The sequence below is a fragment of the Impatiens glandulifera genome, chromosome 1 (genome assembly GCF_907164915.1).
Source record: "Impatiens glandulifera chromosome 1, dImpGla2.1, whole genome shotgun sequence".
NCBI classification, from domain to species: domain Eukaryota; kingdom Viridiplantae; phylum Streptophyta; class Magnoliopsida; order Ericales; family Balsaminaceae; genus Impatiens; species Impatiens glandulifera.
Genome location: NC_061862.1, coordinates 81,109,414 through 81,123,355, shown reverse-complemented (window position 1 = coordinate 81,123,355; position 13,942 = coordinate 81,109,414). Strand labels below are relative to the sequence as shown.

General features: G+C 32.8%; 1 protein-coding gene across 1 annotated transcript; it reads left to right on the top strand.

Moving 5' to 3' along the window:
• Nucleotides 1-9,809: 9,809 nt before the first annotated feature.
• On the top strand, nt 9,810-12,126 carry LOC124933962 (protein MOTHER of FT and TFL1). The gene is made up of 4 exons (XM_047474418.1): nt 9,810-10,047; nt 10,524-10,585; nt 11,690-11,730; nt 11,891-12,126. Exons 1-4 carry the CDS (start codon nt 9,850-9,852, stop codon nt 12,124-12,126), a joined length of 537 nt encoding a protein of 178 aa, XP_047330374.1. The 5' UTR covers nt 9,810-9,849.
• Nucleotides 12,127-13,942: the final 1,816 nt, after the last annotated feature.

Genomic DNA, 13,942 nt, shown 5'->3' with positions numbered 1-13,942 from the left:
ATGAATTACGGCATGACCACATTCTTTGTCAAAAGATACGTAGGCAGCCTATTAGTTAGACCGGTCACAATCATCAAATTCCTCTTTAACGTGAGAAATGTCTAATAAAATTATCCAAAGGCTATAATAACTTTATAAAAATCATCTCCAATAAACATTTGTTATTTTCTAGTACAAAAATAGATCAAATCTCTAGGTATTATTTAAATTCTGAAATTTAAATATTTGAAAAGATTATTATTTAAATCATCTAAAAATTAAAAGTGTAAAAGAATAAAATTTTAAAATTGGCAAAAAAAAAAATTAAAGTAGAGACTGTCGTTCTAACGGGCACAGAAGAGTAAACGCGAGAGCCCTTTTCCGAGTTTATCCAAGCCCAGAACTAAAACACAATTTCTAAAAGGTGCTAATTACGCAAACTATAATAACCTTATAAAAATCATCTCCAATAAACATTTGTTATTTTCTAGTACAAAAATCGATCAAATCCGATCTCTAGGTATTATTTAAATTCTGAAATTTAAATATTTGAAATGATTATTATTTAAATCATCTAAAAATTAAAAGTGTAAAAGAATAAAATTTTAAAATTGGCAAAATAAAATTAAAGTAGAGACTGTCGTTCTAACGGGCAGAGAGGAGTAAACGCGAGAGCCCTTTTCCGAGTTTATCCAAGTCCAGAACTAAAACACAATTTCTAAAAGGTGTTAATTAAGCAAAATATTCTCCTAATTTTAAAAAAATTAGGTGGTGACTCTATAATCCAAAAATTAATTCCGGACTCATTTAAAATATTTTTTAAATCAAACCCGAGAATAAAAAGAGTATTAAATTTTAAAAATAAATAAAGTAGAGAGATGAGCGATTTCAAGGCGTTACAAATACCTTCAAGGGACTAAAGTTTTATTTGATTCATGCTTTGGAGTCTCCTTACATGTTGTGTTAAGGAGTTTTATTTTTGGGCTTAGAATTGTAAACTATATTTTTAAGCCATTTATTTTTTTGCTACAACTCAATTTTGCGCGTTTGTATGATAAATTATAATAAAGTGAGAGTCGAAGTAAATATATCGACATAAACATTTTTCATCAAAGATCACATTAAAGAAAATAAAGTGTTCATTAAGCACATAAATATATGTCTATATATATATATATAATGATGCTTAATTTTTAAAGTGTTCAGATTACCGGGTCGAGAGCTGTGGTTAATTTGGATATATATGTGAGAGTAAATGGATACTTGGGTCGGATTGTGGGTTGATCCGCTAATAAACTTAAAACGGTTAAAAATAAAATTAAAAATGTTATAGGTATGGTTCAAACTTGCAACATAACAAAAAAAGTAGAACCCTTAAACCAACTAGGCTAATAATATTTTATATTTTAAATTCAACACCAAAGTGTTCGGATTTTTGGGTCGAGAGTTGTGGTTAATTTGGATATATATATGTGAGAGTAAATGGATACTTGGGTCGGATTGTGGGTTGACCCGTCCATAAACTTAAAACGGTTAAAAATAAAATTAAAAATGCTATAAATATGGTTCAAACTTGCAACCTAGCAAATCAAGTACAACATTTTAACCAATTAGGCTAATAACACTTTATATTTTTAATTCAACACCAAATTTGATGAACGCGGGACATTTTAACAATATAAGTTCAACTTTATAACTAAATAATATATATATATATAATGATGCTTAATTTTTAAAGTGTCCGAATTGTCGGGTCGAGAATTGTGGTTAATTTGGATATATATGTGAGAGTAAATTGATACTTGGGTCGGATTGTGGGTTGACTCGCCCATAAACTTAAAACGGTTAAAAATAAAATTAAAAATGTTATAGGTATGGTTCAAACTTGCAACCTAACAAAACAAGTACAACATTTTAACCAACTAGGCTAATAACATTTTATATTTTAAATTCAACACCAAATTTGATGAATGCGAGACATTTTAACAATATAAGTTCAACTTTTTAACTAACTAATATCTATATATATAATGGTGCTTAATTTTTAAAGTGTTCGGAGTGCCGGGTCGAGAGTTGAGATTAATTTGGATATATATGTGAGAGTAAATGGATACTTGGGTCGGATTGTGGGTTGACCCGCCCATAAACTTAAAATAGTTAAAAATAAAATTAAAAATACTATAGGTATATAGTTCGAACTTATAACCTAACAAAAAAAGTCAACCTTTAACCAACTAGGCTAATAACACTTTATATTTAAAATTCAACACCAAATTTGATAAACGTGGTGGTTCATCAATAGTTTTTAATCGGTTCTCTTTTGACTCCGCGCTATAGTTTTTATTATTATTAATTAGAAATAATTAAAGAATTTCGTCATATTTATAGAGAAAAGGGACATAATTCATATAGATATAGTAAGTCTTGTATGGAATACTTTAATGGTAGTCTTTACATTTTCCCTTTCACTTGTAGTATAGGGAAGAAGTGAACTCTAGAGGTCAAACTAAATGAGTTGGGAATCAAACTGTATCAAGTGTTTTAGAGATCGTTCTGCAATGTGAGAGTAAATGAATTCTTGAGTCGAATTATGGGTTGACCCGCCCATAAACTTAAAATGGTTTAAAAAAAAATTTAAAATGCTATCACATTTTTACCGTAATATTTTTTTTCATGGTTTTATATTATTAACCGTGCAAATTGTCACGGCCCAATCTTCCTGGCCCAAGAAGAGAAGGAGGCTTAAGCCCTCTTAAGCCCAACCCAAGGAAGATTCTAGGCTGGGAGGGAAGGTCCTTGATTAGCACATCTAATTGAGAGTTAAAAGGAATTCCTTGATTAGTGCATCACTAATTGACATATAAAAGGAATGTCCTTGATTAGTGCATCATTAATTGACAATTATAAGGAATCCCTAAATTAGTGCACAATTAATGTAACGGCTGGAAATAGTCCTATAAATATCCTTGATGTATTACATTGTAAAGCACGAAGTATTTTTATCAATACCTTACTTTCTCTCTCTAAAGTTATTGTATTTATTCGAGTGTTACTTTGAGTAAGGCTGACTAGTTATTCAATCTTACGAAGATCACAACTAGTTCCGCACGGATCGTTGGTGAAAAGACCAAGTTCGTGACAATTGGTATCAGAGCTGAAATGACGAGGAGATCAGAAGAAAATTCAAAGGTCGTGGACGAAGTAGAGAATCTTCCCCACGGGACCGGAGAAGAGGGTAGGAACTCTCGCAAAGTTCAGGCGGGAGGAACCAAACCTACCAAAGAAAGAGAAAGAGCAAGAGACGCTATCGTTGACATTATCGCCAGATTGGAGAAGGTAGAACTCACCTTGGCGTATGGACAAGATAATGCCGGGGACCTAGAGAACGCATTGCCGAGCTTGAGAAGGAGAGAGACGAGCTCCGAGGAGGAATGCAAGGTGCCCTAAACGAAGGCTTGTCCAAATGTCAAGAGCAAGCTCAGATCGTGGAGCAAACCCTCCTTGGTGAAATCAGTACCTTGAAGGAGAAACTCGAGGTAATGACTTCTAAGTTACAAGCTACCGAAGAGGATGTGACGTTACTCAAGAAGGCGGTGGCGCAAGAGTGCGGGCGCGCGCCTGTAGGAGTCCCCAATCCAATAAGGGTAGACGTTCCAAGGTCTAAAGCGTATTTAGGCGAGAGGAATGCGAAAGAGATCGACAAATTCCTATGGAGTCTGAACCAGTATTTCAAAGCACTCGGCCTAGTAGAAGAGGCAAGAAAGATAGATACTGCCACGACATACCTGGAAGACACCGCGATGCTGTGGTGGAGGCGAAGGAGTAGCGACATTGAAAAAGGTACGTGTTCTATCAATACCTGGGGTGAATTCAAGGAGGAACTCAAGAGACAGTTCTATCCTAAAAACGCTATTCGAGAAGCAAGGGTCAAGTTGCGACGGCTCTCACAAAGAGGGGTATCAATGAGTATATCAAGGAGTTCATCGCTACTCTCCTTGAGATCCCTAACTACTCAGACGATGAAGCCCTGTTCGCCTTCACTGATGGTCTACAAATGTGGGCGAAGTTGGAGTTAGAACGACGTGGTGTCCAAGACCTGAGCTCCGCTATTGCAGTGGCCGAATCACTTGTCGAAATGAGAAGGCAATACAATACAAAGTCGACCCACGACAAGAGTGACAAAGGGAAGAACGGTAGAGATCGTTTCCACAACAAGGAAAGCTCGTCTAAGTCCAACAAACCCAGTGGGGGAAGGGATCAGGACGAGAAAAGTGGGGAGAGACCCCGGATTAAATGCTTCTTTTGTGAAAGACCACATAAGGCAAGGGATTGCCCTACGAAAGACAAATTATCCGCATTACTAGAGGAGCAAGAACTCCTTCAGAAAGACGCGCGATTGGGATCACTACATCTCCTCAATTCCAAAATCCATTGTGAGCGATCGAGATACTCGCTTCAATGGAAGGTTTTGGATGGAGATGTTCAAACTTATGGGTCCCGAACTCAACTTCTCAACCAATTTTCACCCACAAACCGACGGACAAACAGAAAGGGTGAACGCAGTACTTGAGTTGTTCTTAAGGCACTATGTAAGTGCCAATCAGAAGGACTGGACAAAGTTGTTGGACATAGCTCAATTTTCATACAACCTGCAGAAAAGTAAGTCAACAGGCGGGAGTCCTTTTGAGATCGCTACAGGTCAACAACCTTTAACACCACACACTTTGGCGATGGGTTACAAAGGCCCAAGCCCCACGGCCTTTAAATTCGCAAAAGGGTGACATGAAGAGGCCGACATAGTACGAGCTCTCCTTGCCAAAGCCGTCAAACAAATGAAGAAATGGGCAGACACAAAGAGAAGACACTTGGAGTTTGAAGAAGGAGACCAAGTGATGGTAAAACTCCTCCTCCATCAAGGGAGACGATTTTCCAAGGTCCACAAGGGGCTTGTAAGGAGATACGAATGTTCTTTCCTCATTGAGAAGCGAGTAGAAAAAGTGGCATACCGCCTAAAGTTGCCATCACATTTGGAGATGCATCCCGTATTCCACGTAAGTTTACTTAAAACTTATCATGAAGATAAAGAAGATCCTAGTAGACACGATTCAAAGAGAGATCCCACAACAATCACAATCGTACCTGAAAGAGAAGCCGAAGAGGTACTGACACATCGGGCGATACCAAGAAGGGGTACCCATCCAAGTTACGTCGAATATTTCATCAAGTGGAAGGGGTTACCAGAAAGCGAGGCAAGTTGGGAAAATGAATTAGTGTTATGAAACTTCAAAGACATCATCCAGGCCTACAAAGAAGACGCGACGAGGATGTCGCCAGATTGAGTGGGGGAGAATGTCACGGCCTAATCTTCCAAGCCCAAGAAGAGAAGGAGGCTTAAGCCCTCTTAAGCCCAACCCAAGGAAGATTCTAGGCTGGGAGGGAAGGTCCTTGATTAGCGCATCTAATTGAGAGTTAAAAGGAATTCTTTGATTAGTGCATCACTAATTGACATATAAAAGGAATGTCTTTGATTAGTGAATCACTAATTGACAATTATAAGGAATCCCTAAATTAATGCACAATTAATGTAACGGCTAGAATTAGTCCTATAAATACCCTTGATGTATTACATTGTAAAGCACGAGGTATTTTTATCAATATCTTACTTTCTCTCTCTAAAGTTTTTGTGTTTATTCGATCTTACGAAGATCACAACTAGTACCGCACGGATCGTTGGTGAAAAGACCAAACCCGTAACAAAATGCACGGGATACATGCTAGTTTAGTTAGTGGTAGTTGATCATTTGACTAAAGGCATGTCAATTAAGAATTTTAAGGATAATAAAGTTTGAATGGGACTTTGTTTGAAAAATATTATTAAATTTGGACATGAATAAACATATGGTATATTCATTAAATTTGGACATGAAAAATCCAGTTGCTGGTCTCAAAAGACAAACAATGATGGAGACGCGAAGATCACGAGGCCCATGAGGAAACAGTTAGATAAAAAGATCGAGGGAGAAAAAGGAAGGAAAGTTTTTTTGGAGAGAGAAAAGGAAAAGCGGCCATTGTTGATATGTTCTTGAAGCTTTTGCTGCTTCTTAGTTTTGGAGTTGGAGATCTCCATTGTAAGTGGTATAAATTGCAAATTGTTTTGAAACAATTTGCAAACTATAAAAGTCCCCAAATCACTTTCATTCTTAATGTAGCTTTACATGATTAGGATCATTCAAATGAACTAGAAAATAAATGATTTAAAATTTTCTTTACAAGAAGGTTCTACATGTTTCAGTTTTTGGTATTGGTCTAAGTTATTGCTGACTTGTTATGACTATGGTAAATGAGTTATTTTATAGTATTTTAGGAATGACCGGTGCTAAAGAAATTTTCCCAAATTTCTGCTTTTAAAAATCACTGTTTAGCTTATTTAAATAAGGGATAATGTCATATTATAAACGAAAAAAAAATTCGGGTCGGGCTTCAGCCCACTCGAGCCCCTACCTATATTCGTTCTGCGTGTAACCAAGCACCGAACCAAAAAATATAAAATTGAATCTACAAAAATCAAAACTAGTCTAAATCGATATTTTTAAATGCACTCTAGCCAAGCCTACCATTTTGGTTCCTCGTCTCACTCAGAGGAAGGTGAATTATGGGACGCGACTATCGAGTAACGAAAACCCCTCTCAAGAAGAGTCGATTTTTGGCGTTACACCATGATTCGTATATTTGTCTTTTTTTTTAAGATAAATATTATACAAATGGACCAAGTGGGAGAATGTAAGATTTCATTTCATGTAACAAATACAATATAATACACATTAAGGTGTAAATGATTCTATTCGATAATGTGTACAAATTAATTTGTATATTGTAACCTTTGGAATTACACAATGAATGTAGGAGGTTATTCTCCATATGATATTTAATGTATTTTAATTCATTGTAATTAAATTTACACATTGAATTGTATGGTTACAATAATCTCCATAATGTCATTTTAAAGGAGAGGGAGTAGTTTATATTAAACAAATAAGTCTTTAGAGCTAAGGTGTAGAAGAATCTCTAAGGACTCTTGGAGGTTATGTTAAAGACGCCATTCGTGGGAGAATTTCTAAGGTTCAGTGCTAGATTCAATCACGGCTTGGCTTCCGCTTTTTAAAGATTTTAAAATCATTAAAATGATTTTATTTTAAAGATTTTGCAACATCTTCTCCCCAAACCTAAGTGACCAACAGTTGTTGACAATAGTTTTCTTCATTTCAAAAAAAAAGTGTTGATAGTGTTTTCCATTTTCCATGTTTATCATAAAAAAAAATGAAAACTAAATAATGCACATAATTTATACTAGTCACATAAAATGATTAAATGAAAGAAAATAAATATTAGTAGAAAATGAGTGATGTGTTGATGATTGTAGAGATGAATTTGTGGGTGGGTTACCAATTATTATAACATAAGGTATGTTGTTTTAATTATTTGTTAATTTTATTATTTGAGTATGAGAATCACAAATAAAATCAACAAATATATTATTTTATTATTTGATTATTTTTTACTTTGATTGATGGACATTATAGTTTGAATGTTTGTGAAATTTTTCAAGTACGCAAATGTTTCTTTGTTATTTTCAAATTATTATTGGAGGATGTTGCTCAACAAATATCAGTTATGGACAAAACACACATTGTTTTATATCTTTTTAGAATCTTTAGGGTAATAGAATAGAGTATTAATGTCTCACATCATATATTAAGTTTCTAATCAAATAAAATGCATATTACAAGATGGTTTTATTTTAACCTTTATATGACATGATAAACTCAATGTTCTTTGTATCATATTTATTTTTTAACTTATTAGAGATCAAACAACAATGTTGAAGAGTTAGATTTTGCAGTGAGGTAGAAGAAGGGTATTCTTAATATCATAGTTGTTTGACTTATTCATGTTGATTTGAAGTAATGTAAGTAGTTTCATTGTCTTTGTTATGTACACATCTTGTGTTTCGAGTATAAAAATGTTATATTTTATTTGATGATATTTATTTGGCTACTTTTCAACATTAGTTAGTTGTTAAAATGATTAGATTAAATTATATATTTTTATATTTTGAATATATATTTTCTAATTGATTTAAACTTGTGTATAATTGGTTTAAATTTTAGTACAAGTTAGATATTGAGGTTAGAGACGAATTAAAAGCTGCATTGTTTATGTTTTTTATAGTGTTATGAATAAATTGGTTAATTTAACCATTTTGGATTTGTTGCAATTACTATTATCGTGAACATATGTTTCAGGTTAAATAACATATTATAAAAAAAATGTAAAAATTTTATTGTTATAAAAGTATTCTATCTAAATAATTTAGATAGTGTCGTCTGCAACATCTTTGTCGTCTGCAACATCTTTGCCGTCTGCAATATCTTTGTCGTCTACAATATCGTTGTCTGTAAATAAAGTGGAACAGTTGCGTCGTCGTTGAGAATGAAGCTAAAGAAATAATCTGAAGATGGAGGTCAGAGATTTTTCCACAATAAAATTTTGAAAATAAAAAATATATATCACGTATAGGAGAATTTTGTGAATATTTTTAACAAAAATTAACCGTATTATAATGTTTTAAATGTTTAGGGAGTAAATTTTAAAAAAAAAATGTCTAAGGAGTAATTTCAAATAAGATCATGTATAAAGAAAGAGATTTTAAACTGATATTAATTTACATGAATTATTCAGTATACTTAATATTTTCTCTTTAAACCGTTTTTCTTGTTAATTTATGACAAATTATGTTATCTACGATGGAGAAAACTATAGTACTTTTCTTTATCTGATATTTATTACTTTAACATTTTCTCTCTGAACTATTTTTCTGGTTAATTTATGACAAATTATGTTATCTATGATTGAGAAAACTCGAGTATTTTTTTTATCCGATGTTTGTTGATGTAACATTTTCCGTCTGAACTGTTTTCTAGTTAATTTATGACAAATTATGTTATCTATGATTGAGAAAACTAGAGTACTTTTTTTTATTCGATATTTGTTACTGTAACATTTTATGCCTGATCTATTTTTCTGGTTAATTTATTTGTAGGCAGAGAAAATTATAACACTTTCTATCTGATATCTATTATTTTAATATTTTTTATTTGAACGATTTTTTTCTTTACCTGATATTTTCTATTTAATATTTTTCTGTGAGCTGTTTTTTTGAGTAATTTATAACACATTATGTTATCTGGACAGAGAAAACTAAAGTACTTATTTTTATATGATATTTGTTACTTTTAATATTTTCCTTTTTAAAATTTATCTTGTTAGAAAAATTATGTTATTTATGGGCGGAGAAAATTAGAATACTTACCTTTATTTAAATCTGTCATTTCAAATTTTTCTGTCTAGTCTATTTTTTTTGAATAATTTATGTCTGTTGAGTTGATGGTGATGTGTACTATCTACTCAAGGAAAGCTGTCCAACTGAATCTATGGACGAAGAAAACTAAAGTATTGTCCAACTGAATCTATGGACGAAGAAAACTAAAGTATTATATCAATATTTAACGGTTAAAGTAAGAAATTTAACTGTTAAATTAAGAAATATATAATAAAAAATATTAGAAAGGTAAACAATTGAGTACACACGGTTGTCATCTATTCACTGAGTTGTCTTTCATGCATGATATGTACAATTGGCACTCTCTCTTACATTGTTCTTTCCCATATTTTAACCCACTCATCTACTCCAACTGTCCATCTATTTATTTATATATTTATATACCAATATCCTTCACTTAGTTCTATCAGCCTCCTCTTATCTTCATCAGCTCATCATTTCTTTCTCTGTTTTAATTTCTCTCCTCTCAGATGGCTGCTACTTCGATAGATCCTCTGATCATGTGTAGAATAATTGGAGATGTGGTGGATCTATTTGTGCCCACAACAGCCATGAATGTCTACTATGCAACCAAGCATGTTACTAATGGCTGCAGCATCAAGCCTTCCATGGCTTTCAATCCCCCAACTGTCACCATTTCCGGTTTGCCTGATGAGCTTTACACCCTGGTAATGATTTCACTATCTATCTTTTATTTGATTAATCTTTTGGAGATATTTGAGTTAGTGCATGTGGAATTCTTTTTATATCAAACATGAAAATTATAGTTACTAGAAAGTCACATTTTCTTTTGTTAGAAAAATGATTAAGAATTTTATACAGATTAAGCACAGGATAAAAACAAAAATAGAAATAAAAAAATGAATGAAATGATGTAACTATTGAATTTGTAAAATAAATCAATCCAACTTTCTCTTAAAAGTTAACTAACAATGCTCAATATATCATTTATTATATATTATTCTACTTGAATATAATGTTATGGCATGCACTGAAATGGACCACTTAGACCTGCATTCATTAATCAATTATTTGTCAATAAGTGAAAACTAATGAACAAAGCAAACCCACATGTCATTTATTTCATAAATATAAATGTGTTTTTTTATATTATTTTAATTCTTCTTTTTGGCATGCATATCAGGTCATGACAGATCCAGATGCGCCCAGCCCTAGCGAGCCCTCCATGAGAGAATGGGTGCACTGGTTATCCTCTCTTTCTCTTTCATCTATTTTTTTCAAGAAACTAAATCTAAATAAGGACTCAAAACATTTTAAACCTATATTTTTAGTTAAATTTACAAACCTAATTAATCATGCATTAAGTCTACTATTTTGATAATAAGATAAAATTTAATCCATGATAACTTATCATAAATTAGAAATATATATTTTAAATGTTTAAAAGTTTTTTATTAACACAAATATTACTTGTTAAGACGAGAAGAATTGGTTATCCATTGTTTACGAGAAAGTCACCCTGATTTGATTAGACTTTAATTCTCAATTCTTATTTGTCATCTTTTATCTCTTTTTCTACTTATCCAGTTTATTTTTATTCTGATTTCCTTTGAACTCATGTAACTCTTTGTCCTTTTGTGCCATTTATTTTATTGACGCTAAGTCGTCTTTCACAAAAAAAAAAAAAAAAGTTGTTACTTAACCGCAAATCTTTTTTAGAAATTCTCTACATATCATATCATTAGATTATCATTCTAAATATTAAATCACTTATTTGATTAACTAAAAATATTAATATATTCATTTTTTATTTTTTATTAATTTTAATTATAAAAAAATAATTTAGTAATTAAACTAATTAAAAACTCAAATAATTTACATTTTTTATCAAACAAGATTTGTTAGACAAAATTTTAAAAAAAAAATCTCAAATAATCAAAGAACAAACAAGCTCTAAGTCTTGAACATCTTATTTAAACATTTTATTTAACAATTATTTCATTAAGATTTGTTTTAATAAAAACATGCCAACTACCAAAAGTTAAAGGAGCAACAATACCAATAGGTAATAATATATTAAGCCTTACAAACCCATATAAAAATGTGATAGACTCCTTTGGGTATATCAAACAACTTGGGGTTGCCTGTTGGAGATTCCTGTTCCTCTCACAGGAGTGAGGGCAAATCAGAAAAAAAATCTTTTCAAATGACTATTTTGTCCCTCCATGGGAGGATAATAGGAGTCCGTAACCGAGGATCCAAACTCATTGATTCGCCAAAGTTTGAATCAATGTAGTAAAAAGAGTTCAACAATTCTATGTATACTAATGTTTCGTTTTATCCTTTTAGGATTGTGGCCAACATTCCCGGAGGTACCAATTCTGGTCAAGGTGCGTTAATTTTGTGTTGTGTAACCTTAAAATGTAATTAGCTAACTAAACATTGAAGTCTCGTGTGAAGATTCAAACTCATATCCTTAAAATTATGAATTCACTCCTTAAAATTATGAATTCACTCACCCACTGAACTATGAGTAAACTAAAAATGCAGGAAAAGAGATAGTGTCATACATGGCTCCATGCCCAGCTGTTGGAATTCACCGTTATATTCTAATACTATTTAGACAGTCCATATATGTGGACCAAACTATTGAGAAGCCAAATATCATAACCAGAGCCAACTTCAACACTAGAGATTTCGCTCATCACCTAAGCTTGGGGGTTCCAGTTGCAGCTGTTTACTTCAATGCACGAAAGGAACCCATCAACCGACGAAAGAATGTCTAAGTTATTTCATCTTCTCCTTGAATAAATATGCATGAACCTAATTACTATATTAAGACATCTATCTATCTATGATCGGTCAATCTATCTATAAAAATAAGAATAATTGAAATGATGCGCTTACTTATTTGTTAGAATGTAGTACTCTCCTTCTCTTATTCACTTTTCTTTTTTAACATTCCATATATATTACATACCATATTTAGCTTTTTTTTAAGAATATAAACTATTTGATTAATCAATATTAATTACACAGTAAATAATATTCAAGAAAAAGTATAAAAAGTAAACATTATAAAAATTAGAAACAAAAGGAAGGCTTGATCAAACACGAATTTGAATTTATTTATTTTTTTCATTTTGTGTTGTGTTTACACAATAACTTACCTGTTCCTATCAAAAGATCTAACTTCATTGAGTTCGACGCGCTCCTCTACAACTAGGAGCCCACTTTTGAGTTTTTCGATGGATAACATTTTTAGATCGACAAGTGACTCAATCGTCGTCGCCATCTACTTGTATGCACACAACACACTTTGAAGGAATTTGAGCAATACCTTGTACTCGGACACTGGATCGCCCAACACCTCGAGCTCATTGATGATCGCCGCAAGTCGAATGTCGAAAGCCTCCATCCCCTCGCCATCTTTAAATGCCAGGTTTTCAAACTATATTCGTTGTGTTTGCGCTTAATTCAGATTACAACACAAAAGTTAATTGTCTCCACTGAATTGAGCAGAACAAGTGGCCATGATGAACACGTTTTGTTGTAATCTAAATTTCCATTACTCTCTATAAGTAGTAGTCACTCACTAAAAGATCTAACATCATTGAGTTCGACGCGCTCCTCTACAACTAGGAGCCGAGTTTTGAGATTTTCGATGGATAACATTTTTCAGATCGACGAGTGACTCAATCGTCGTCGCCATCTACTTGTATGCACACGACACACTTTTGAGCAATACCTTGTACTCGGACACTAGATAACCCAACACCTCGAGCTCGTTGACGATCTTCGCAAGTCCAATGTCAAAAGCCTCCACCCTCTCGCCATCTTTAAATGCCAGGTTTTCAAACTATGTTCATTCGTTAGCTTCTCGCACATGTTCAACTCCGACCCGCATGATTTTTAGTGTGTCACATGCTTCCTTGGTCGTCTTTTTTCTTCCAATGGTTTGGATCAACTCCATTGGCACTTTCTGGAGAAGTAACAACATAGACCTTCGATCTTCACAAAGACCTCCCGAACCATTTTCAATGACATCCCAAAAGGCTTGCGCTTGTATATGAACTTTCATTAGGATCGCCCAATCCACGTAGTTAGTACGCGTAAGAGGCATGAAGTGCATCATCCCTTCATTCTTCCATCCTTTATTCATCATCTCTTTTCATTTTCCTGTCATCGCTGAAACAGGTCGAATACCGTACAGCTCTGATATCACTTGTTGTTGTATAAAAAGAAAATTATAGTCAAAAGATAAAAACTTTTTATTGTATTTTATTAAGCACTAGACATAATAAATAATATAAAATTTAATATAATAAAATAAAGTAAAATAAGGGAATGTTTTTAGCATATTCCCAAAATATGCTTTAATATATTTTTTAAGATAAAATCTTTGTGTTGATATTATTTAGGGCCTAATTTATTGGGCTTAACTAGATTATCCAACATCACCCTTAAAGACGGGGTATTTGAATGGAAAAAATATAAAAGGATCTTTAAAGTGAGGAAACCGTAAAAAATGCATACAATAGGCTATTTAGTTAACTCCACGGGAATTAGTCACACTCTAAAAGTGAAACGAAACCCACCGTT

Excerpts from the sequence above, each read along its gene's own strand:
- LOC124933962 (XM_047474418.1), top strand. The coding sequence starts at position 9,850 with ATGGCTGCTACTTCGATAGATCCTCTGATCATGTGTAGAATAATTGGA. Across the intron at positions 10,586-11,689 it reads ATGAGAGAATGGGTGCACTG|GATTGTGGCCAACATTCCCG; the intron begins GTTATCCTCTCT and ends TTATCCTTTTAG. Across the intron at positions 11,731-11,890 it reads AGGTACCAATTCTGGTCAAG|GAAAAGAGATAGTGTCATAC; the intron begins GTGCGTTAATTT and ends CTAAAAATGCAG.